This window comes from Lissotriton vulgaris, chromosome 5, assembly GCF_964263255.1.
Source record: "Lissotriton vulgaris chromosome 5, aLisVul1.2, whole genome shotgun sequence".
In the NCBI taxonomy this organism is placed as follows: Eukaryota; Metazoa; Chordata; class Amphibia; order Caudata; family Salamandridae; genus Lissotriton; species Lissotriton vulgaris.
This window is the reverse complement of record NC_141693.1, coordinates 61,210,876-61,238,236: the sequence shown is the minus strand read 5'-3', so window position 1 is coordinate 61,238,236 and position 27,361 is coordinate 61,210,876. Positions and strand designations below refer to the sequence as shown.

General features: G+C 46.3%; 1 protein-coding gene across 1 annotated transcript in view; it reads left to right on the top strand.

Annotated features, from left to right (window-relative positions):
- LOC147710161 (E3 ubiquitin-protein ligase TRIM11-like) overlaps nucleotides 1-26,366 on the top strand; it is a 117,058-nt gene extending 90,692 nt beyond the window's left edge. The window contains exon 6 of the mRNA XM_086920856.1: nucleotides 25,601-26,366. Within this exon, the coding sequence (XP_086776982.1) occupies nucleotides 25,601-26,112 (512 nt within the window). The 3' untranslated portion in view covers nucleotides 26,113-26,366. The remainder of the gene's footprint in view (nucleotides 1-25,600) is intronic.
- Nucleotides 26,367-27,361: the final 995 nt, after the last annotated feature.

Genomic DNA, 27,361 nt, shown 5'->3' with positions numbered 1-27,361 from the left:
ACAAATCCACTCGACACAATTCCGCAGCTAAAAATTACAATCCAACCCACATTATTCCACTACACAACACATGCATACACACACATAAAATGTGTTTTACACAGGTAAAGATAAAGTACATGGGTCCGTGCACTGGCTGTTGATATGGTATCAAAAGAAAATTTGAACTTTATAGGTGCTCTTAGGTGTCGCCCATCACCCTCGGGCGAGTAGTTAACAATCCGCAAACAGTGTGATCAATGGAACATTGATGACATCCCTTAGGCACTCAATCTGGTGTATTCCTCCAAATTAGTCACAAAATAGTAAATACGTTTCAACCATTATTTATTTTCACTTCAGAAAATGGTATTCATTTCATATCCATTTGCAAAGTTTTTCCAAAAACAAATCAAGTTCAAAGATATGTTATTGGATCCCGCTCCAATGCATTTCGGGCAACCGCCCTTCATCGGGGAGCATCTAGAATAAAGACGATATCAGGTTGTAACCCTCATACAAAATGAAAGCAATATCAAAGACGAAGAAAAAGGGGAAAGGTAAAAAAAGTTCCTTAACCCGGTTGGGGCACCGAGGTGCTAGGTGGTGAAGTGTGGTATACTCAATAAGACTTAGCAGTAAAAAATAATGACTAAACAGTGGTGTGTGGTAATTCAAGATATTACCGGGTTAAAAAAATGGCGTGTAAATAGAAAGTAAAAAAATAACAAGGATAAAAAAAACGGATTATAACAAAGTGAGCTCGTATCTAGATAACGTGTAAACTAGACAAGGGGTGACAGCGCGCCAAATGCGGTGCTCAGAGTTAGCCATTACTTACGATATTGGAAGTGTCATAGGATTCCGGACGCCGAAAACGGCAAAGGTTTAACCGGAAGTGTAAATCCGGTCTTCATAAACAGAAGCCGGGGAAAGTATAGGTCATGTGATCGGGAAGTATGAAACTAGAAAGAGGACTAGAGTAAACGTGGAAACGAAAGAAAGGGAGTAAAGTAAACGTGAAGAAGAAAAAAGAAGATCAAATCGGAAGGATGATGCATATGTAAAGCAACAATAAAATAACATAAAATTGCATGAATTACATAAATTCAAAGTATGCGGTTAAAGATAATTATCCACATAAAAGAGTCAGATCAGAACCATGTGGCACAAAATGTGCTGTCATTCAAAATTACAAAGAGTCTATAAATAACATGAAAACTCAATACGTTAATTTAAGCCATATGGCTTAATTGAATTAAGTTTGTAAATCCAGTGATTCTCTCGTTGTAATAACATCCTGTTATTGTCTCTTCCCTCTGTCTTTTTAATGATTTCCAATGCCATAAACTTGAGTTGGGCTATGTTATGGTTCATTTCCAAAAAATGTGACGCTACTGATGATTTTAAATTCTTGGTTCGGATGTTAGATTTGTGTTCATTAAGACGGGTCTTTAACTTGCGTTCTGTCTTTCCGATGTAAACCTTCCCACATGGACATTTGAGAAGGTAAATAAGATTGTTAGAATCACATGTGGCTGTGACTTTTAGGCTGATGTTATAGCCTTTCATCGGATGCGTCAGTTTATTACCGGGAATTATGTTGTGACAGTTATTGCAGTTAATGCAGGGTCTGGTTCCTTTTGAAATGGAAAGCTGTTCCGTGGGTTGTTTTAAAATCTCGCCCAAGTTTTCCCCCCTGGTATGGGCAAATATAGGTCTAGCTTTAAACATGTCTTTAAAGTCTGTCTCCAACTCTAACATTGGCCAATGCTTGAGTATAATGTTTTTAAACATCGTGCTGACTTTGGAATATTTTGATACTATGACCATCCGGTCACTCCTTTTTCTTGTTAAATTGTTGTAACAAATTGTGTCGATCCAGTTTATCCACCTCATTTTTCGCTTGTTCAAGTAGTTCCTCTGGATAGTCTCTCTCTCTGAAACGATCTATCATTTCATCCATTCTTGTTTTTTCCAAAATAGGATCAGAGGTGATGCGTTTAACTCTAAGTAATTGGGATTTGGGTAGGTGGTTTTTCAGCGATGTCTGGTGAAAACTGGTATAATGTAACATATTGTTACGGTCAGTTGATTTTCGAAAGATGTCAGTTAAAATTTGGTCATTTTGTATGTAGAGTTATTCGAACATCCAAGAATGTTATGATTTGGGAGTCTATTGTCCAAGTGAACTGGATTCGTTGATTGGCTGAATTTAGGGTCGTCAACGTTAGTTCAAGATTTTCCCGTGTGTCTTTCCAAAGTATAAATAGATCGTCTATGTAGCGAACATAAATTTTGAGGTGATTTTTACACATTGGATTCGACCAGATGTTGGCCTGTTCAAATTCTCCCATAAAGATATTAGCGTATACTGGGGCAGCGCTGTTTACCATGCTAGTCCCCACTAGTTGCAGAAACCAATTGTCTTTGTATGTGAAATAGCTATGATATAGGGTAAACATAACTAATTCCATCAAAAATACTTTCATGGGTTCATCCACTTCTAGTTTCAGAATAGCTTGTTCCATAGATTCTATACCTTCCTGGTGCGGAATAGAAGTATATAGAGAGCTAACATCAGCGGTATATAGCCATAGTTCTTCGTTTGGATCTATTTGAATGTCTTCAAGCTTTCTCAAAAAGTCTGTGCTGTCACGAATATAACTTGTCAAAGATTGAACAATTGGTTGGAGATGGCGGTCCAAAAACTGGCCTATGGGTTGATGTATACTACCACAGGTTGATCCAATAGGTCGAATTGGTGGGTCCATAAGATCTTTATGGATCTTAGGTACGGCATATATGTTTGGGCTTCTAGGATTGGATTTGAACAGAAAGTCCTTTTGTTAATCACTCCCAGTGTTAATGCCTTATCAACAATTTCTGTTAGAATCCTCGTGTATTCTGTGGTAGGATTGCCTGGAAGTTGTAAATATGTGGTCCCATCTGATAGGTGGTCGCTAAGTTTCTGGTGATACATTGTCGAATTCATAGCGACTAAAGCGCCACCCTTATCCGTCTTTGTGCAAGTTATATCCTGGTTATTGGCAATTTTTTTCAATGTATCGCGATCTTTTTGTGTGATGTTTTTGTACGTGCTTCTCTTGAAATTGATTGATAACAAATCTTGTTTGACCAGTTGTTCAAATAGATCAATCGTTTTATGACTCTGAGGGGCTTGAAAAGAGCTGAACGTTTTAAGGCCCATTAATGGATCTGGTTCTTTTTCTCCCGAAGGTGGCATTATATTCGTAAATAAATGGCGTAGTTTCAACTTTCTAATCAATTTGAATGTACTAACTTCAAGCTCTAGTAAATCTGTTCTGGTCGTTGGTACGAAGGAAGTGCCTTTTTGGAGTAATATGATCTCCTGTTCTGTAAAAGTGTATTTGGATATGTTTATGACTAACTGACATTCGGTTTCTTCTTGTTGTCTTTTTTCGGTTGAGTTACACTCCTTGTTTGTGGTGGTCCTGTTTTTTTGTTTTGCTCCTCCTGGATCGTCTGATTCTACGACCTGTTCTAAAAAATCGGTATTAAGTGAGTTTGTAGATGTGCTTGGTGTTTGTTCAATTGTGGCAACAGGTCGTGTTGGAGGTCCTGGTTTTCTTTGGTGGTTTGTGGTGTCGCTATCCGAGGATGAGGTTTCGGTATTTTGGGTATAGGGGCGATTTCTTCTCTTTTGGGCGTACACCTCCGCTCAGGTGGAAACCTCCCCCAATTTATAGTCCAAAGTATCACGACAAAATTTTCTCAATTTTCGGTCATTAATATCGTTGGGTGTGTTTTTCCAGTTGTTGTTTTATGTCATTCATAAAGGTATCCAATTCCTCTGCTGTCATAATTTTACTGAGTTCTTCTGTGGTTTCAGATATTTCATTTTCGAGGTCGATCAGTATGTTCGATAATTCTTCTATGATGAGAAGGATCAAATCGAGACTGCACTTGTTTAATATGGCGTACCAACGGTCCTGGAATGATTTCAAATTTTTACACAGTGAAGGTTTTAATGCAATTCGCAGGCCACGGGGTATGCGCTGAGTTTTGTGGTATTTCACCAAGGTGTTGGCGTGTAGTTTTTGGTTTATTTTGCGTTTTGACAAATATAAAAGTTGTTTTATGTTCTGTTCTTTGCTCCTATTTGTGGAAGATTGTAATATATCATCTTGTATTAAGGATATATGCTTTAAACCACTATTTGGAAGCTGGCCATACTGTAAAAGATCTACAGTGGATTATCTTAGAAACGTTGCGTAATAAAGATCACAATGCTGAAAAAATCCTCTTTGAAAAAGAGCAACGATGGGTTCACAGACTTGGCACTGATTTGAATGGTTTGAACGATAACATACCCTGGGGTACCATTTACAGTGGATGAATCATATAGATAATCGCCCTCCAAGACACTACTATGAGTAGAGGGTTCTCACCATTGGGCTCAACACCAAACACTACAACTGTGAAATAGCCTGATTTGTGATTATCAATATCAATTCATCACACAGATCAATATCTTAACATTTGGTCTATGATTGAGCAAAAAAACTCTGAGGATGAACTGAGTATTTACTTAGTCCATTCGATAATACGAGCCAAAAATTTACTTTAATTTCGAAAATCGGGGGCTCACTAACTTAATGTTGATCAAATTAGCGTTCCAACGATGAAATTACAACACATCACTCGAGAATTTAGAAATCCCGATAGTCTGTTCTCTACCTCCATTGCTTTCACTACCTAGATAAATGATAGCCCGGAAACGCTTTCTGTTTCCGGGAACAGAGGTGGCAGAGTCAGCACAAGCAACTAATGGAGAGCCAGAGGTACCACGAGGACCAGTACGCGGCAGAACCGTAAAGTATTAACGAACTAAGTACCCCATTCTGAACGAATGTTTACCATTGTAGAGTGCCTCTCTGACCCACCCTGATCCCCAAGAGGCTTAATATAGCCACAAACGGAGGTATGTTAAATGATTGTGTGTGGGGAGTGTAAAAACGCGGCATGCTGGTAAAAACTAGACAAGGAGTGCAACACATTACTATTGCATGAATACGCTGCCGAATGACACTTTATGTTTGATGAGGAGTTATGTCATTTGATAAAACACACAAGTGATCTTGAAAACCGGCCCCCGTTCATAATGCGCCACTTTCACTTTTCATTGGAAAGGTTGATATATACATAGGCCGATTGACCTTTGTCTTGAATTGAAAGCTATCTACAATCTTATAATAATGAATAAACCCAAAATAAAGTGAATATTATTTTACAATTGGATTCCACCAGCCTCCTATATACAACAGAGAGAGGCTCCAAAATAATAATATTTTCCCATCTTGCCCTCTATCATTGTTTGAAATTGAATACTACCAATAAGTCCCATACTACAAATTGAACCATTAGAATTCCTATGCCAATAATGAGATAGTCGACCCTATTCTTTGAGTGGGGTAGTCAGAGCAAAGTATTGCTATTTTTTAGTTGCTACGCCACAGTGCGATTTATGTGTTCCTGGTGAATTTAACCAGTTGGATAGTCTTAAATGTTTCCCTTTACCCTTTACCCTGTGTCTAGTATGTCTTTTTTCTTTGCAGGTACTATTTGACCTCCCATGGAGCAACAAAAAATTGAACTCCAATTCCGATAAGAAACCTTGATCACGACCAGCTTGGGTTATCTCCAGAATCTCAAGAGCAATTGCTTTAATAATAAAACGCATAATGAATCATCACTGGGAACTAATATCAGATGACATCAAGCAAACTGACCCACCTTTACATGCCTTTAAAAAAGCAAGGAGTGTCAAAGACCATGTGGTCCCCTCCTTCCTAAAGACACCAGAGGATCCCACCGTCACCACCCTTTGGAACCTGCCTCCGGTAGTTGGTCACTTCAGATGTGGCAGCTGTAAAGCATGTGACAGCACAATTCAGACCAAGGAATTTGTATATCGTCATCAAAAAATTCCCCTCAAGACACACACCAACTGTAATTCCGTGAACACCATTTATGCCATCCTATGTCCATGTCTAATGATATACATTGGCCAGACACAGCAAAAAGCTAAAGTGAGGATACTTCAACACATGAGTAGAATCAGATGTCAAGTGCAGGGCGCACCAATGGTCGATCATTTCTCTACAGCTGGGCACTCACCAGAAAGTCTCAAATGGGTAATTGTCGAAAAAGCCACACTGGGACCCCGGGGTGGGAACATTGCCAACATCCTGAATACCCGCGAGTTAAAATGGATGTTCACATTTGATTCGATTGAGACCGGGCTCAATGAGAAAGATAGCTCCTTCTCTCAATTAACTACCCTGTCTTGATCTCAATTACACTCTATGTGGCCTTTACCCTCATGCGAGCGGTACGCCATAACTCTATTGATGCTACATGACTTTCCTTCTTTTTTGAAAAGGGCTTAACAAGTATTACATAATGTTCACAAATGTATGAACTCTGTGGTAATTACATACTTAGTATAATACTCATCTGAAGGCAATGTGATGTGGCCTTTACCCTCCTGTGAGAGGTATGCTACTCCCTGTGTGAATATGCTATCCAAAGAGAAGTTCGTGCATTGAATGTTTTATTGACCTTTCTGATGCTAATCACGTGAAGGTTTTTCAACAATTGTTGTTAATGTGTCATGTCTTTTCCGTTATCTGATTCAGCCCACCACTTACAACAATGCATGTCTATGCTACGCTGTTTGTATGATTAGATCATGCGTCCAACATCACATGTCAATTTATATGCTGTCCATGGAATCATGGCTCTGTCCATTGTCGAATCGCTAGGTTTATCGTAACCTGGCAACGCAACTAGTCTTTCTACCATGTCCATACGGGTGCTACGCACCACGTGACCACGTTCCCATGGTGATATTACCAAACCCGGAACCCAACTTCGCCATTGCGATTTGGAGCGGTGATCAGGACGTGATTCACTCCGTGCTTGGTAAGCATTATCCCAACTCCAAGGGCGCCCACCTACTAGCCAATGCCGATTAGTCTCCCGTGCTGGCCTAGTTTCTAACTCCACCTTGCCTTCTTTTTCAGATACTTCGAGAATAGTTTTCTAACCAGATCACATTTGTACACGATTCCCGGCGAACGTGTTTTCTACACGGCATTTGGGTGAGTGTTCTCCCCTCTAGTGCATCACTATTTTCGATGCCTTGAGTTTCTATAAGGTTCCCTAAATGTTTACTCCAATTATATTTGATAGATTTCACAGTATCGTTGGTATATCGGACCACGACTGGCTTCTGAGCAATCATAATCAACGAATGATCTAAATTTCGGTGAGTCATCACTTGCCTTCAATTTGGTCCCGCGACGCCCCTTTTTCTGTAAATTGTAACTTCTAATTGTCCGTTAACATTCTAACCCTATAGATCCTCCCTCACTGTCGGTCTGCTCGACCTTGAATGTACTCAACTTCGGGTCCTGTATATACCACGTCAGTGGTAAGTTTCACAGCCTATGACCTTATGACTTGTATTAACCTGCTCTGACACGATAATCACGCGACTCGGTGATTGCACTTTGGTCCTGACCCTTCGGGCTCCAGGTGTATTACCATGTCCCAATTAGCAGTCGTCTTCAGTGATCAATGGCCTTGTCCACCCATGTCGGGTTGGCTCATCCTCAACTGCTCTTGACTTCATGTTTTCCAATGTGTAATATATTGTTGTGACTATTCAGCGCAACTTAAGCCATTGCATAAATGCCTAATTGATATTGTCCCAGAAAACCTTGTCGGGACCATGTTAACCCGCAACCCCTACCGATCCCACCATGGGTCGATGTGCCTCTTGTTTTTGATATATCTAGTGATACTTCTTCCCGTGTCTAAAATATATATTTATATGCCTACTAGGTTATGTGTCCCAACCTTCCAGTCCTGATGAAGACCCCGCAGCAAGAATAGTACTCCTACCTGCACATATGAGGGTCGAAACGTCGACAACCACCTGCCCTTGAATATCAACTCCACACCCCATTGTTTTCATTTATTGAACTTTGTGGAGTATGCTTTTTGTTTGAGATGATTATATGAACCTGACGGTCCTGTTCTCTGTACATAATTTGTAACATTGACAAATGAGTTATATTTGTTGATTATACTGTCACTTAAGAATCTTCCTTCTTTCTTTCACTGCATCCTCACACTATCACTTACCACCCTCCCCCTTTTCCCATTTTGGGGCACAATAAAACCACTAACTTATTTTTCTGACAAACTGTATATCTAATATACACTCCCATTGTGATTAAAACAATGTGGACTAAATTGTTGTTTGGTTGACTTATTTTAATTTTTGTGTTTATTGTTCCTATGCAACTGGGACCCCTTCCTTTTACTACCTAGATAGCCCAGCTCCCAGTGACTCTAGCTGGGTATACCCCCCTATCAATATCCTGATGAGGAGTTATGTCATTTGATAAAACACACGAGTGATCTTGAAAACCGGCACCCGTTCATAATGCGCCACTTTCACTTTTCATTGGAAAGGTTGATATATACATAGGCCGATTGACCGTTGTCTTGAATTGAAAGCTATCTACAATCTTATAATAATGAATAAACCCAAAATAAAGTGAATATTATTTTACAATTGGATTCCATCAGTGTTGGACCTAGTTCACCCAAGTCTACATAAGGTAGCTTGGCACAGTAGTGGCTACAGCTAACTCAAGGCGTTGGTTAAGTGCTTACAAGTCTCACTCACAGTAACTCAGTGAAGAACCACTAAAATAAAAGACACAACACCAATGTTGGGAAAATACCAGTACCTTTTATAAAAATAAAGTTCTTTTCTTGTTATGCTTTTAGACAGGTATAATACACAATTAATTTACACCTTGTTCATGAAACTCAAACCACACTTCAATACTTTTCCCGGTCAGATTATCAGAATCAAGGGTACATTTGTGGTCAGTTGCTGTTCAGGTCACAATACACTTCACTACTATATGATTACAGAAAGGAAAGTGCAGTCTAATATTTCAATATGTTTTTAACAACTCATAAACAAGTACATTACCCCACAGCACTTAGGTATCTGCTCAATTCCACAGACCTCTACTGGATGTAGATCTTCACAGCATAACCCACCAGTTATGTAACTAAAAGGAAGACACAATAGTATTAGCAAGGCTCCCCTCTAGTTAATTTACAGGCTACACCTATCTTGTAGAGGATCTACTCCCTCAGTTACCAATAGTCTGTAAGGGTTTTTACCCAGGAACCCTGTGGTTCCCTGCACAGCTTCCTCCTCTCTCCTCTGAGCCAATTATTGGATATTTTAATCTGGATTAGGCAGTTCACTAGCCCGCTTCCTCAAGTCAGGCTTCCCTGGACTGTTCAGTTAATTGCTTGGGTCGTAGCCCCACTGTCCTGCTTCCTCGGCACTCGGTGCTGCCGCCTCCCGCTCCCACACTACCCGGCTTACTTGGAGGTTTGTAGGCGTGTCGCGGGTGTGTCCTCTTCGCGCGATGGAGCCTGGCAGCAGTCGGCTGATGGGGGAAGACAGGGAAGGCTTTCCCGGCCCAAGGCTCCCTACCGCGACGTCCGCTGTGGCGCTTCTGCCTCCTCCGAGGGGACTGATGATTGGAGCTCCGACGCGGCGCTCCTCTGCTGACGCGACCGGCTTTCCTCAGGCGGCACTACTCCGCCGGTCATGCGCGGAAGCGCTCGCTCTTCTCCCGCCTCTGCACGGCCGCTCACAGGAAGGACGCTATTCTCCGCGGAGTCGCTGCTCCTCTGGGCCTGCCCGACCCTAGGCCCCTCCTGCCTCCACAGAAGCGATCACGCTCAGGACATGCGCGGAAGCGCTTTCTTCTTCGTTTAACTCGGCTGGTGCCCCCGGGGTCCCACAGCCGATCGGAGCAGCGCCGCTGCTCTTCCCCAGTCACTTCCCTCACCGGCTTCACAGGGAGGAGATCTTTAAGCAGCGCCCACGCTCCTTAGGTCTTCCAAGGCCTCACAGACCCACAGCTTCACCAGGGCACGGCCAGGTACTCCAGCCACGTCACAGGGCTCGCAGCTGTTCTCCCACACTGGTAAGTGGAGTTGGAAATGTGGGAAATCCTCTTTTAAGAGCTCCCTAACAGGGTTCACTGGGGCTCAGGTTAAGAGGGATCTCCCTTCACACGCAGGCTTCTTTTCTCCTTGATAATTGATGTATGGGGAGGGATTGGTCAGAGGCTGAAGGGGGAACAACCCTCTGAAGAAACTGTCTGCCTCAGAGACAAACTAGCCGCTCTCAGTGTGCCCACCTCCTCTCACCACTGCCTCACTCCTCCACTCTTGGGTCAGCACAAAATGGCTGCTGGTCACTAAGCTTATATAGGGTGGCCTGAGACCTGCAGAAGTCTCTAGTGGATTCTAGAAAGTTCCCTAATGTTAACCTATGGACCTGTCCTCCAGTAGTGTCCGTTATGGCAGTTGGTGGACACCATTTTAGGTTTCTGGAGATCCCTAGATTTTCAAGGGGCCTGACTAGGCCTCACAGGTTATGAGGGAAGAATGGCGTCATCGCCAAGGAACACCTAGCCCCCTGACAGCATTGAAAAATCCTGATGAACATATGTAAAAATAAAAATAGAAACTCTGGGAGGCTAAGGGGGACAAAAATAAATAATAATGGTTAGAGTATCCCCAGAAGCAGACAGGTCTAACACGCGTCCCCCCCAGCTGAAAGTGGGGAGAACTACCCAACCCCTTGGGAGTCCTCATCACTAAGGCGGAAATACCTGGATAGACCGTCTGCGTTGGCATGGTCCGTCCCAGGTCGGTGTTCCACCCTAAAGTCCATTCCCTGTAGGGAGATGGACCACCTCAGCAACTTGGGATTCTCCCCCTTCATTTGCATCAGCCAACGAAGGGGGCGGTGGTCAGTCTGAACTAGGAAGTGCGAGCCAAACAAGCGTGGCCGCAGCTTCTTCAGAGCCCAAACCACCGCAAAGGCTTCTCTCTCAATTGTACTCCACCTCCTTTCCCTGGGGAGTAGTCTCCTCGACAGGAAGACCACGGGTTGATCCAAGCCCTCATCATTTAGCTGCGATAACACTGCCCCAATGCCATGTTCTGACGCATCTGTTTGGACAATGAGTTCTCTAGCAAAATCAGGGGCCTTGAGAATGGGAGCGGAACACAATGCTTGTTTCAAGGTCATGAAGGCTCGCTGGCAAGCCTCCGTCCAGACTACCCGTCGGGGTTGCTTCTTGGAAGTAAGTTCAGTGAGGGGAGCCACGATAGTGCCATACCCCTTCACGAAGCGACGGTAGTATCCAGTGAGGCCCAGGAAGGCTCGGACCTCTGTTTGAGTCTTGGGGGGCTCCCAGGCGATGATAGCCTCAATCTTTGCCTGGAGGGGCTGCACCGTCCCTCTGCCCACCAAGTGACCTATGTACACCACCGACCCCTGTCCGATCTGACACTTGCTGGCCTTGATTGTCAAGCCAGCCTGTTGCAGGGCATGAAGAACAGCTTGCAGGTGCTGCAAATGGTCCTCCCAGCTGCTACTGAAGACAGCAATGTCGTCCAGGTATGCAGCAGAAAAAGCTTCTATTCCAGAAAGGACCCTGTTCACCAGCCGCTGAAAAGTGGCAGGGGCATTCTTGAGCCCAAAGGGCATCACACGAAATTGGTAGTGTCCCTGAGGTGTAGAGAAGGCTGACCTTTCCTTCGCCTCCTCAGTAAGGGAAATCTGCCAGTACCCTGAAGTTAGGTCAAAGGTACTTAAGTATTGAGCAGATCCCAGCCGGTCAATAAGCTCATCCGCCCGTGGGATGGGATGTGCATCAGTTTTGGTTACTGAATTCAAGCCTCGGTAGTCCACACAGAATCTCAATTCAGGTGTGGTGCCGGGTGGGGCAGCTTTTGGTACCAAAACCACCGGGCTAGACCAAGGGCTTCCAGAAGGTTCAATCACTCCCAGCTCCAGCATCTTGGCGACTTCACTTTTGATGCTGGCCTTCACCTTGTCCGACAGCCGGTAGATTTTAGACTTCACAGGTGGGCTGTCTCCTGTGTCCACGTCATGGGTACACAGGTGGGTCCTACCTGGGACAAGGGAGAACAGAGAAGAAAATTGCTCCAGGATCTGGCGGCAATCACTCTGCTGTTCAGGAGTCAGGGATGGCGAGAGAATTACTCCCTCCACCGACCCATCCTTTTCTTGGGACGAGAGAAGATCAGGGAGAGGTTCACTTTCTTCTTCCTCTGCTCCATCGGTTACCATCATTAAGACAACCTCGGGCCTCTCATGATGTGGCTTGAGGCGATTGGCATGCAGCACCCTGTGGGGCTGCCTCGGGGTCTTAAGATCCACCAAATATGTGGACTTCCCCTTTTTCTCCAAAACCTCAAAGGGGCCTGTCCAACGGTCCTGGAGGGCATTTAGCTCTCCAGGTTCCATCACCCACACTTTCTGTCCAGGCTCCAGTTCCACTGGGTGAGCGTTGTGGTCATACCACTCTTTCATAACTGCTTGGCTGGCCTCCAAGTTGTCTGAAGCTTGCTTCCACAACTTAGCCATTTGGCTCCGGAAGGCCAGCATGTAGCTCACCACGTCCTGGGGAAGCTTCCTGGGAGTCCGTTCCCATCCGTCTTTCACCAGGCTGAGAGGTCCCCGTACAGGGTGCCCGTACAAAAGTTCGAAGGGGCTGAAGCCCACTCCCTTTTGTGGCACTTCCCTGTAGGAAAACAAGAGACAGGGTAGGAGGACGTCCCATTTCCTCCGCAGGCTCTCAGGTAGACTCCGTATCATACCTTTCAAGGTTTTGTTAAACCTTTCCACAAGACCATTGGTTTGTGGGTGATAAGGAGTGGTAAACCGATAGGTAACACCACACTCCTTCCACATAGCCCGCATGTACGCCGAAAGGAAGTTAGTCCCCCTGTCAGACACAACCTCCTTGGGGAAACCCACTCGGGTGAAGATCCCCATCAGGGCCCTTGCCACTACAGGTGCAGTGATGGTCCTCAGAGGTATTGCCTCTGGGTACCGTGTGGCATGATCCACCAAAACCAGTATGAACCGGTGACCAGCTGAAGTTGGTGGATCCAATGGCCCTACAATGTCGATGCCCACCCTCTCAAAGGGGGTGCTAACGACAGGTAGTGGTTCCAGGGGAGCTTTTAGCTTCACCCCTGTTTTCCCACTAGCTTGGCAAGACACACACGTCCGACAATATGTATCAGACGCCACTTTCATTCGAGGCCAGTAGAAGTGGGGGACAAGCCGGGCAAAGGTCTTGTCCTGTCCTAGATGTCCTGCCAATGGTATCTCATGAGCCAGTTCCAGTAGAAAGGCTCTAAAGCATTGAGGGACCACCAAGGCTCTGGATGAACCATGGCCAGGTACCTTGGGTTCACTGTAGAGGAGTCCATCCTCCCAGTAAATCCGGTAGCTCCCTACAATGTTTCCTGCTGCCTGGGCGTTGGCCTGTTGCCGCAGCCCCTCGAGAGTAGGACACTCTTTCTGAGCTTCACAGAACTCTTCCCTGGAAGGACCTCCCTCCACATGCCATTCAGTAGGGATGGGTAGGTTTTCCAGGGAAGCAACATTCTCCCCTGTGGACTCCAGATCCACCTCCGCAGGTGGCCCGTCTGTCTCACGAGGTGGAGATGTCGAGGCAGGGTCCTCCGGCCTCCTGTCCTTCTCCTCTCTGGCAGCCGGCTGGGCCATTGTTCCAGGCTCCAGCGTAAGTGAACTCCCCCTTCGGGCAGTCGCGGACCTTGTGCTGACACAAGTCCAGTCAGGGGGCCCAGCATCTCAGAGTGAGTCTGGTACTCCACCCTCCTCCAAGCATTGTGCTCCATATCATTCCCTAACAGGCAGTCAACAGGCACGGCAGGGCTTACGGCAACTCGAAGTGGACCTGCAACCCCTCCCCACTCAAAGGGAACCTCAGCCACAGGGTAGTGGCCCAATCTGCCGTCAGCCATTACGGTGGGATGGAGTACATCTGGGATGACCTGCTCTGGAGACACCAGCTGACTCCTTACCATAGTCATGCTGGCTCCTGTGTCTCTCAGAGCCTCCCCTCTACGGCCATTGATGGTGACCCACTGCTCATACTTAATAGTATTAGAGGGCAGCTGGGTCTTGGGAACCATCTCCTTATCTCCCAGGGACACTAAGGTGACACCCGCCTGCTCCCCTCCATTAACCAAAGGCATCTCCTCCCCGAGCACTACACTAGTGATTCCCGGGGCTTTTCCTCCAGTGGGAGGGGGTGGTCTTTTTGGGCATCTCACATCTCCTTTATAGTGTCCCACACCACCACACTCACAACAATGAACAACCCTTGGCTGCTGGCTTTGGCCAGGGGTAGGGTTGCGAGGGGGGTTACTCTTAGGGATGAATCCTCTGCCCCTTCCTTGCGAAGTATTTTGTGGCCCTTTTGAGAACTCCCTCTTAGTTTCCCCTCCCTCTTTCTTCTGGGGGGCGCCCTGTCCATGCTTCTGGGAATCCCCTCCAGTCCCCTTAGTCGACACCCGGGTACTAACCCAGATGTCCGCCTCCTCAGCAAGCTTCCTGGGGCTGGTCAGTTTGCTGTCCACCAGATGCTGTCGTAGTTCCGGAAGACACTTCTCGAGTAGGTGTTCCTTGAGTATGAGGTCATATAGTCCCTCATAGTCTCCTACCTCGCTGCCTCTCACCCAACCCTCCAGGGCCTTCCTGGAGTAGTCCAAAAAGTCTACCCAGTTTTGCGTGCCTAGTTTGTGGCTGCCCCGGAACTTTTGCCTATACTTCTCAGGGGTCAACCCAAACTTCCTGAGCAGCGCTGACTTCATAGCCGGGTAGTAGGTCTGTTCACTCTGATCAAGGGCCAACAAAGTATCCCTGCCTGTGGGGGGCATGTATTTATATAACCCACCCCCCCAGTGGACTTCCAAAATCCCATGGGCCCTCAGTGAGACCTCGTAGGCGGCTAGCCATTTGGCAATGTCATCACTGGGTACATAGCATGCCATAATATCTTTTGGTAGGTACGGTCTGGGTTCCCTGGTGTTGGTCTGGATATCGCTGCCACCATTCTCTGGTTTGGGGGTTGGTAGATTCAGGGCTTGCAAATCCATCTCTTTGATGGTCCGCTCATGCGCCAACCTCTTTTCCTCCCTTACCATGTCCATCCTGGCTAGTTCTATTCTCATCCTCCTCTCCTCCCTCCTATCTTCTAACTCGGCGTCGGTCAGACCCCTCTCTGAGACACTACTGCCCACTCTGGAAGGTGTCCTAGGGCCTGTTAAAAGGTTCTCCCCTCCCGCCTGGTACAGTGTTGCGGTCTCCAGGACAGTGTCCTTGTCACTCCCCTCAGGATCTACCTCCTCCCCGGAATGAGCCTCCACCCATGCCCGGATACTGGTCAGCAGCTCAACTTTCCTGGCGCCTTTCTTAAAAAACACCCCCTGCTGCTGACACCATTCCTTCAATTGGGTCACGGTACAATTTTCCAGCTCTTCCACATTTATCTCCATTTCTATTTGGAGTATAAACTGCTACACAGGAGAAATCCACAAAGTGACCTGGGGTCAACCTCCACCCACTGCCAGAAGTCAATTTAGAAAAAGCAAAATTTAAATTAGGAGGGCCGCAGGGAGAAAACTCCAGGTGAGGTCTCGTGGTTGGCACTGCGTTACTAATAAGTGAGTGTAAGCACAAATCCGTGATCCCACCGCTGAAACACCAATTATGTTGGACCTAGTTCACCCAAGTCTACATAAGGTAGCTTGGCACAGTAGTGGCTACAGCTAAACTCAAGGCGTTGGTTAAGTGCTTACAAGTCTCACTCACAGTAACTCAGTGATGAACCACTAAAATAAAAGACACAACACCAATGTTGGGAAAATACCAGTACCTTTTATAAAAATAAAGTTCTTTTCTTGTTATGCTTTTAGACAGGTATAATACACAATTAATTTACACCTTGTAACCACACTTCAATACTTTTCCCGGTCAGATTATCAGAATCAAGGGTACATTTGTGGTCAGTTGCTGTTCAGGTCACAATACACTTCACTACTATATGATTACAGAAAGGAAAGTGCAGTCTAATATTTCAATATGTTTTTAACAACTCATAAACAAGTACATTACCCCACAGCACTTAGGTATCTGCTCAATTCCACAGACCTCTACTGGATGTAGATCTTCACAGCATAACCCACCAGTTATGTAACTAAAAGGAAGACACAATAGTATTAGCAAGGCTCCCCTCTAGTTAATTTACAGGCTACACCTATCTGGTAGAGGATCTACTCCCTCAGTTACCAATAGTCTGTAAGGGTTTTTACTCAGGAACCCTGTGGTTCCCTGCACAGCTTCCTCCTCTCTCCTCTGAGCCAATTATTGGATATTTTAATCTGGATTAGGCAGTTCACTAGCCCGCTTCCTCAAGTCAGGCTTCCCTGGACTGTTCAGTTAATTGCTTGGGTCGTAGCCCCACTGTCCTGCTTCCTCGGCACTCGGTGCTGCCGCCTCCCGCTCCCACACTACCCGGCTTACTTGGAGGTTTGTAGGCGTGTCGCGGGTGTGTCCTCTTCGCGCGATGGAGCCTGGCAGCAGTCGGCTGATGGGGGAAGACAGGGAAGGCTTTCCCGGCCCAAGGCTCCCTACCGCGACGTCCGCTGTGGCGCTTCTGCCTCCTCCGAGGGGACTGATGATTGGAGCTCCGACGCGGCGCTCCTCTGCTGACGCGACCGGCTTTCCTCAGGCGGCACTACTCCGCCGGTCATGCGCGGAAGCGCTCGCTCTTCTCCCGCCTCTGCACGGCCGCTCACAGGAAGGACGCTATTCTCCGCGGAGTCGCTGCTCTTCTGGGCCTGCCCGACCCTAGGCCCCTCCTGCCTCCACAGAAGCGTTCACGCTCGGGACATGCGCGGAAGCGCTTTCTTCTTCGTTTAACTCGGCTGGTGCCCCCGGGGTCCCACAGCCGATCGGAGCAGCGCCGCTGCTCTTCCCCAGTCACTTCCCTCACCGGCTTCACAGGGAGGAGATCTTTAAGCAGCGCCCACGCTCCTTAGGTCTTCCAAGGCCTCACAGACCCACAGCTTCACCAGGGCACGGCCAGGTACTCCAGCCACGTCACAGGGCTCGCAGCTGTTCTCCCACACTGGTAAGTGGAGTTGGAAATGTGGGAAATCCTCTTTTAAGAGCTCCCTGACAGGGTTCACTGGGGCTCAGGTTAAGAGGGATCTCCCTTCACACGCAGGCTTCTTTTCTCCTTGATAATTGATGTATGGGGAGGGATTGGTCAGAGGCCGAAGGGGGAACAACCCTCTGAAGAAACTGTCTGCCTCAGAGACAAACTAGCCGCTCTGAGTGTGCCCACCTCCTCTCACCACTGCCTCACTCCTCCACTCTTGGGTCAGCACAAAATGGCTGCTGGTCACTAAGCTTATATAGGGTGGCCTGAGACCTGCAGAAGTCTCTAGTGGATTCTAGAAAGTTCCCTAATGTTAACCTATGGACCTGTCCTCCAGTAGTGTCCGTTATGGCAGTTGGTGGACACCATTTTAGGTTTCTGGAGATCCCTAGATTTTCAAGGGGCCTGACTAGGCCTCACAGGTTATGAGGGAAGAATGGCGTCATCGCCAAGGAACACCTAGCCCCCTGACAGCATTGAAAAATCCTGATGGACATATGTAAAAATAAAAATAGAAACTCTGGGAGGCTAAGGGGGACAAAAATAAATAATAATGGTTAGAGTATCCCCAGAAGCAGACAGGTCTAACAATCAGCCTCCTAAATACAACAGAGAGAGGCTCCAAAATTAATAATATTTTCCCATCTTGCCCTCTATCATTGTTTGAAATTGAATACTACCAATAAGCCCCATACTACAAATTGAACCATTAGAATTCCTATGCCAATAATGAGATAGTCGACCCTATTCTTTGAGTGGGGTAGTCAGAGCAAAGTATTGCTATTTTTTAGTTGCTACGCCACAGTGCGATTTATGTGTTCCTGGTGAATTTAACCAGTTGGATAGTCTTAAATGTTTCCCTTTACCCTTTACCCTGTGTCTAGTATGTCTTTTTTCTTTGCAGGTACTATTTGACCTCCCATGGAGCAACATAACGATATGCTCCATTAATATTTTCCTTTTCACAAATAGAGACGTGAGAGGTCTTTGTTTTGCACTACGGTCCTGAAAAAAGCCCATATGACCCACCTGGCATAAGTAGGGCTGAAACATGTCGACCTTTATCACTTACTGAGTGTGAACGAGTCATAAATACTCACGTTCACCGATTTAATTTTTAAATCCTTTGCCTCCAAAACAGAACTAATAAATAATTTTTCTGATTAAGAGAGACAATTTTATTCTATCACTATTTCACGTCACAATCACTGATCACTACTGTTTTTAACAATGGGTAATGCCTCCTGGATGGAGGTTGCATAAAAAAACTAACCCTATGATTATGCACACACGTGCGAGGGACGGCGGAGAAACAAGATATACCGCCTAACACCGCATTATTTACCATCACGTGCATGAGGGTTTTTTATTGGGACTACTCGGAACAGTTACGGCATACCCAAAGTTATGCAGGACAAGTGATCCTTCCTCCCCCTGATCAGAATATATAACCTTAGGAAATTGGTTGGATCACAAATTCCTTTTTCCCTCCATATTGATTCTGCTAAAAACATTATACTCAAGCATTGGCCAATGTTAGAGTTGGAGACAGACTTTAAAGACATGTTTAAAGCTAGACCTATATTTGCCCATACCAGGGGGAAAAACTTGGGCGAGATTTTAAAACAACCCACGGAACAGCTTCCCATTTCAAAAGGAACCAGACTCTGCAATAACTGCCACAACATAATTCCCGGTAATAAACTGACCTATCCGATGAAAGGCTATAACATCAACCTAAAAGTCACGGCCACATGTGATTCTAACAATCTTATTTACCTTCTCAAATGTCCATGTGGGAAGGTTTACATCGGAAAGACAGAACGCAAGTTAAAGACCCGTTTTAATGAACACAAATCTAACATCCGAACCAAGAATTTAAAATCATCAGTAGCGTCACATTTTTGGGAAATGAACCATAACATAGCCCAACTCACGTTTATGGCATTGGAAATCATTAAAAAGACAGAGAAGAGACAATAACAGGATGTTATTACAACAAGAGAATCACTGGATTTACAAACTTAATTCAATTAAGCCATATGGCTTAAATGAACGTATTGAGTTTTCATGTTATTTATAGACTCTTTGTAATTTTGAATGACAGCACATTTTGTGCCACATGGTTCTGATCTGACTCCTTTATGTGGATAATTATCTTTAACCGCATACTTTGAATTAATGTAATTCATGCAATTTTATGTTATTTTATTGTTGCTTTACATATGCATCATCCTTCCGATTTGATCTTCTTTTTTCTTCTTCACGTTTACTTTAGTCCTTTTCTTTCGTTTCCACGTTTACTCTAGTCCTCTTTCTAGTTTCATACTTCCTGATCACATGACCTATACTTTCCCCGGCTTCTGTTTATGAAGACCGGATTTACACTTCCGGTTAAACCTTTGCCGTTTTCGGCGTCCGGAATCCTATGACACTTCCAATATCGTAAGTAATGGCTAACTCTGAGCACCGCATTTGGCGCGCTGTCACCCCTTGTCTAGTTTACACGTTATCTAGATACGAGCTCACTTTGTTATAATCCGTTTTTTTTATCCTTGTTATTTTTTTACTTTCTATTTACACGCCATTTTTTTAACCCGGTAATATCTTGAATTACCACACACCACTGTTTAGTCATTATTTTTACTGCTAAGTCTTATTGAGTATACCACACTTCACCACCTAGCACCTCGGTGCCCCAACCGGGTTAAGGAACTTTTCTTACCTTTCCCCTTTTTATTCGTCTTTGATATTGCTTTCATTTTGTATGAGGGTTACAACCTGATATCGTCTTTATTCTAGATGCTCCCCGATGAAGGGTGGTTGCCCGAAATGCATTGGAGCGGGATCCAATAACATATATCTTTGAACTTGGATTGTTTTTGGAAAAACTTTGCAAATGGATATGAAATGAATACCATTTTCTGAAGTGAAAATAAATAATGGTTGAAACGTATTTACTATTTTGTGACTAATTTGGTGGAATACACCAGATTGAGTGTCTTAGGGATGTCATCAATGTTCCATTGATCACACTGTTTGCGGATTACACAGGTAAAGCACATTGCCATTTACAATGCCACTAGCTCTAACCCAAACAAATGTGAGACCTATTGCATTTCCAATGCTTGTATTTGATTTTCCCTGTAAGATGAATGAATGAATATACAGCTACATAACGAAGAGCAGGTTTGTTTTTATTAGATCATTAATGCTCATAATATTTGTGCAAAAATGAACCCATTTGTGGTCGATGCAAAAACAAATTCAGTTTGGAATGGATCCCTAAAGACATTTACTAATTCGGTGACAGCACGGCTTGTAATGCGGGTTTACCCATCGTGAATTTAAAGGCCCAAACAACAATCTTTTTTTATTTTGATATCTCTATCAGTATTTCATATAAATAATATAACAGCAGTGACACGATGTCACACAAGGCCCTTTTCTGTTTCTCGATAGAGCATGGTATATTCTCCTAATGGGAGCTTCTTTGTTATTCACATGCAAGGGACTTAAAGCTTGAGTATATCATCACTGCCATTTGCTTTCACGCACACAAAGCACTCCACAACGCCGGACCAGCCTACCTTAACAGCAGACTCAGCTTCTACACCCCCACCCGCCAGCTCAGTTCCGCCTGCCTCGCCCTTCCCGCTATCCCCCGCATCCAACGAATGACCTCCGGCGGCAGATTCTTCTCCTACCTCGACTCCAAGACCTGGAACACCCTCCCTACCCACATACGGCAGACCCAAGACCTACTCGCCTTCAGAAGACTCCTCAAGACCTGGCTCTTCGAGCAGGAGGAGCCCTCCCCCCCCTCAGCGCCTTGAGACCCTCACGGGTAAGTAGCGCGCTCTACAAGTACTCTGATTGATTTGAAGGTGCCCCATCACTGACAAAAGTGCACATAACCCGGAAACATCCCACAAGGTTCGTCTTCATGGTAGACATGTGTTGCAGCATTTTTTATGTCATTTCTTTTTTAATACAGGTGTTCAATTATACATAAAATAATACTAATTATATATAAGGTAACAGAAATGGCAATAGCGATCGCTAAACACTTATAAGGTCCCAAAGGCGAGACCTATTGGCTATTCCAATGCTTGTTTTTAAAATTGGGTAGACTTGACCAGACTGACTAGCATGCGATCCACTCTTTCCCAAAATGTGACTTTTTGTAATGTGCTTTCCTAAGCCTCTGACGCTGTCTTTTAGTCGGTTGTGCGATGTCTTCAAGTGGGTCGCACCTTAATAAAGTATGGGTAATATGGGTTACTGGTTCTCCCAGATCTATACTAGTTTTGCGAGGTGGACAAAGCAGAGAGACACTACAGCTTTCAGTTCTTCTGTGGCACCTGCTAGTTAACGACCTTTCGGCTTCACCCCGCTGCTGTTCCGAAATTACTTCACTCGACTCCACTGTAACCTTTCCTAATTGTGTTGTTTTTGTTTGGCAAGGAACTTTATTATTTGAAGCACAATTGTCAGAATTGGTTGGTCTGGTAATGTCCACTGATTTTTGAAGTTGTCTTTAACTGCAGCTTAATGTTGTCCAAAACAGAGTCTACAAATCTTGGAAGGGATGCCAGCAGGGGCGGTGGGTGACATTGCAAAGTGGTGGGGCGCAAAGTGATTTGCATACAGCACCGTAGCGAAAACAAAGGAGAAAAATCGTGCATTTTCAAGCAAATTTGAGAAAGTAGGAAGGTTAATAAAGCAACTGTAAAAGTGCAGTTATTACATTAATAGATGGCATAACATAGGTAGCTGCTTATTCAGTATAACCACAGAATGACCATGCAAGGTTCCACAGCATATTTTAAAGCAGAACAAAACAAAACGCCCACTCTGCGACGTTTCCCACTTTCACTGAGCTATGATGGACTCTCTGCCCTCCTGCACTCTATGGCACCCATGCCCTGTGCACCGTCTACCACTGCGTCACACTCCCCCATGCGCATACCACTCGGTTTGTACTTGTAACCCCATCCTTCATCCGCTTTTTTTGTTGTTGCAGTTTTTTTATAGCGCGAACTCGACCAGAAGGTTTGCAGCGCTTTACATGAACACCAATCACAATACACATCATTTTCGATAAACACGGGGAGATTAAGTAATTTGCCCAGAATCACAGGTTGTTGAGCCGAAGCCGAGACCCAAACCTGATTCCCCAGCTCCAAGGTCGGTAGGACATCCTGGGGAGGGAGGAGAAAAAGGGAGGGGGAGAGGAGTCAGGGGAGCCCTGGTGAGTGTGAGAAGAGGGGAGGAGAGCCGAGTGAGCGCGTCCCGGAGAGAGGGAGTGAAGAGGAGGGAGGCTGAGCGCGGACCCCGCCAGAAGCAAAGGACGAGGGGCTGACTAGAGACAGAGAGAGGGCAGAGGAGAGACAGAGAGAGAGAGAGGGCAGCTGGCACCAAGGAGAGACAGAGAGCGCGAGGCACAAGGAGGAGCAGGGCGCACGTGCACAGAGACATTCTTCAATATAGATGAAGAGAGAGCGGAGGACATAACGGGGCAAAGACCAAGAAGGGGAGAGTGACAGAGACGGGGCAGAAGAAGAGACAGGGGGAGGTACGGAGAGCGGAGGGGCAGACAGAGTGCCTGGGCAGAATAAAGACAGTGAGTGAGAGAGAAGCGCTCCCACCCGAACACCTCGCGGAGGTACTGCCTCCTCTCCCAGGATACCTCCTGCCTCCTCACCCGGGATAACAACTGCCTCCTCACCCGGGATACCTCCTGCCAACTCACTCACTCTGAGGTAGAGAGCTCCATCTGCCTCCTCATCCCGGACACCACCTGCCTCCTCTCCCAGGATACCTCCTCCCTCCTCGCCGGGGACATCTCTTGCATCACAAGCCCGGACTCATCTTCGGTGAGGTAGAGAGGTCCACCTGCCTCCTCTCCCGGACCTCTCCTGCCTCTCTCTTCGGACCCCTCCTGCCTCCTCACCTCGGACCCCTCCTGCCTCGCCACGGATAGCTCCTCGCTGTCCCACAGAATCTCTTAACCCCTTGGCCCTGACAGCACCTCCGTCAGGTAGAAAACTCAGGCTGCACTTTCAACCCGAACGCATCTGAGAGAGGTAGAAAGACCCCGGGTTGTCTGCTCTCCCTGACACCCCAGGGTGAAGAACAGAAGGTTCAGACTGCCTCCTGACCATGGGTGGACCTCAGTGAGGTACAGAGACCCCAGGCTGCCTGTGCCCCCTGGATACCCGCCTCGGTGAGGTACAAAGACCCCAGGCTTCCTCCTCACCACGGGTGGACCCCAGGGAGGTACAAAGACCCCCAGGTGCCTCCTATCTCCCGACACATCTCAGTGAGGTATAAAGATCCCAGTCTGCCTGCGCCCCTGGACACTTCATCGGAGAGGTACAGAGACCCCCGTGTACCTGTTCTCCCCCCGGACACCCCATCGGAGAGGTACAGAGACCCCCGTGTGCCTGTTCCCCGGGACACCCACTCGGTGAGGTACAAGGACCCCAGGCTGCCTCCTTCCCCCGGACCCCTCCCCGGTGAGGTACAGAGACCCCCAGGCTGCCAGCCCCCCCGGACACCCCTCCTCACCATGACCTGCATCGCGGATTTCTTCACCTACGAGACCACCAAGTCCGTGGTGGTGAAGAGCTGGACCATCGGCATCATCAACCGGGCCGTGCAGCTCCTCATCGTCGCCTACTTCGTCGGGTAGGCGCTGTCTGTCCGTTGGTGGATGTGTGGGCCTGTCCTTGTGTGTGCAGAGATGGACGTGTGCGTGTGCCATTGCCCTTACTGTTGTGATAATAGCACTGTGAGTCCGTCGCAGGCCATACATTCGATTTGGCATGGATCTTTCGCGAGAGGCAGAGCTCTGAGCCTCTTCCTTGACAGGATGTCCCACCCCCACCACACGCGGCATCCAATGATGAATGCTGCGCGTTGGACCAGCCAATCCTGGCGCTGCATGCAGCGCCAGGATTGGCTAGGGGGGCACATTTCCTGCTCGCCCTGTCACCCTTTGGAAACCCGGGCTGTGGCAGCAAACAAGCACCCCTGGGTCCCGCTGGGGAACTTACAGTGCGCATGCTTGAGAAAGTTACCAACAGGCCACACTCCCTGCGCAATTCCCGCCGGCGGCTGTATTTTATTTAGAAGATAGTTACTAGGATTGCGGCCGGTGGCCGCGATGCGGATCCATGGTGGCTGGTGGGGCTACGCCTCTACGCCCCAATGGACGCACCGCTGCTGGATGCCAGTTTATCTAAAACTGGACTGCAGACACAAGCAGGAACATATTGTGTGTCAACTTGTGCCCTCTGGAATATAGAGAGCTTTTGTATTCAATAAGTCCACCTAGATGTCTGACTTACTAGACTGGTATGTTAAGGCTTCAATGACAGTTTGAAATGAACTAAGCAAAATATCCCACGTATTGTTGTCGTTTCCTCCCCGATGAGAGGAGTGGCGGTCCAATACTTCAGCTTGTCGGGAGATGTCTGGAGACAGTGATAAGGGGGGGCCAGCCAGAGGTATTCCTTCTCCCTGTATCAACACAGGCTTTGCCTGTGGCTCCACCTGTGAGTGGAAAGGTCTCATCCAATTGAGTCTTCCTCCAGAACTCGAATGGAATTCGACAGCCCTATTAGAGAAATACCATTAGTATTTTACTGTTTTGTTCCCTGGACAGGATCCTTGCTATCCAAGCCTGAAAGTTGAGGTTTAAAGCTGTTATCGTTGGAATAAAATGGTTGGTGCACCTCAACTATTACTTACCTAACCTTGCCCTTTGTCAGGACAGTGTTTGTCTCTATTACACATTTAGCTGCCAGTGGCCCAGTGGAATTAAGATACAGTTCCTCAGGAACTGTATCCAGCTCAGACTTCAAAATCCCTAAGACATTATGACTTCAATGAGCTGAACACCTGAGTTTGACTTCGCTCCATGGCTCGGAAGCTCCTTTTCGCCAAGTACTCACACTGGAAGGCAGATTTTTTAGTTTTAATTTCTGCGGAGGTAACAGATTTTAAAGATATTTATAGAGTTTTGGGTGTTATTTCGGAAAAACCAGGTTAAAATGCACATAGCAGGCTTGTAATCCACTTGCCTTGTTGTGATATGTAAGTAAAGCAGTCACTGGATTCTTTAAAAAAAAAAAAAAAAAAAATCTATTTGGCTGGTAGTTTGAACCTCTGCTATAATTGAAGGAAATCCCCTTCTTGTTCAATCAATCAATCAATCAATCGATCAAATAAACTTTATTCGGTTTCACAAAAGTAAACCATAAACTGTACCCCCCTTCTTGTTTTGTTGTAGCCTCTGCTTGCGTGGGTTTCATTTTTTCTCTCTAGCACTGTGTGCTCCTTCCAGATGTGGTGTAAATTAATCATATGTAAAACAGAAGCAGTAATTACAGCCTTTATTTGTGTCATTAAATCTCTAATTCTGAATCTCTTCTCTGCAGTGATGGTGACTCTGGATCCTGACACGGCTCATCCTGAGCTCCTCCTGTCTGAGGGGGGGAGACGTGTGAGAGAGACGGGCACAGCACAGACCCTGACGGACACCCCCAAGAGATTCACCCACTACCCCTGTGTGCTGGGGAGCGAGGGGTTCACCTCCGGCAGACATTACTGGGAGGTGCAGCTGCTGCAGGAGGGGGTGCTGTGGCAGGTGGGGGTCGCAGCAGAGTCTGTGAACAGGAAGGAAGGGATCACATGGTCAGCTGAGGGGAGAGTCTGGGCTGTGCAGGGGTGTGGGGGGCAGTACTGGGCTCTCACCTCCCATTGTGCCCCTCTGTCCCCTCGTGAGAAGCCCCTGAAGCTGGGGGTGTATCTGGACTACGAGGGGGGGCAGCTGTCCCTGTACAATGCTGACTCCATGGAGCTTCTCTTCTCCTTCCCGCCGGCCCCCTTCACACAGAGGCTCTTCCCGTACTTCTATCTCTGGAACAGAGCGGAGCTGAGGCTGGTGTGAGAGCGACCCCCCCCCACCCCCCCCAACTGTCATCTACAGTTCAAAGAATCTTCAAACACCAGCATTCCAAAGAATCTTCTTCACAAGGACCCTCCCACATGTTGCCATGACACCCAGAAGCCTCATGTGACACTGACTGCTTCATATCTCTTTTCCTTGTATATTTTTTAAAACAAGGGCAGGAAATGTTTGCTGTGTGAATCATGCACCAGACATCATGTAACATATGATAAAGTCTCTTTAAACTTCAAAAATGTGTATTTCTTTGGCATGCAGAGCTTTGACATTAATATGCACATTATAGCGCTGCGAAGTACTTATTGAAAGTGATTGTTTTTAAACATGACCCTAGAAACCAGTCCTGCCCCGCCCAATAACAAGGATATTATTAAATACCTCAGACGCAAGACAGTTGTCACGTGAACCCTGCATGCAACTCAGATTCAGGGCGGCTTTAGGACAGTGCGACCGGTGCAGCCGCACCTGCGCTAATCTGGGAGCGGTGATGTGTGCAGAAATAACTTTGGGTTTTAAAAGCACCTGCTGCTTTCTTGTGTGTCCAGCAGGTTTCAGGCAACAATAAAAATGTCAAGATGACACAGGTGAATAATGTTTCTGCTGGAGAGAGATCGAAGTTTTGTCTTGTCACAGTTTCAACTCATCCTTAAGTAGCGCAGAGGGTTAATATGCCGGCTGCAAAGAACGTGTACATGCAAAACACAGAACGTTAATCCTCATTGGTTTGTGTAACATTTCCTATAGAGTGATTTACACATATAAGATTCATTGCCTCTGTTAATGTGTGTTTGTTGTAAACTACTCCGACACCTACGAGTTGGCATGAGTAGCGCTATAAAACAAAAGACATGCGTATGAGAGAGGGACTGTACAGAGATGGGTACCACTGTTGGAAGGTGGGGGTGAGGGAATATTTGGAAATGGTGTCATGGGCGGAGGGGCACAAATAAATATTGTCGCACCTGAGGCCTCTAATTCTAAAGCCGGCTCTGGCCAGATTCTTTTAGATCCATTAATTCAAACGCAATCGTTTTTTGTAGCGCTGGTATTCTATTTATATAAACCTTCCTGCTGTTACCAATGGCTGCAGCTGACGTCACTGAGAAATGGTCCTCCAAGCCCTAGACATTCATTTAAGATCCTTATGAATTCTGGGGTTGTAGTTTTGGTTTACTTCAGTACAAATATTAACATTATCAGATTAAAAATAATTTTTACTGGTGATAAATTA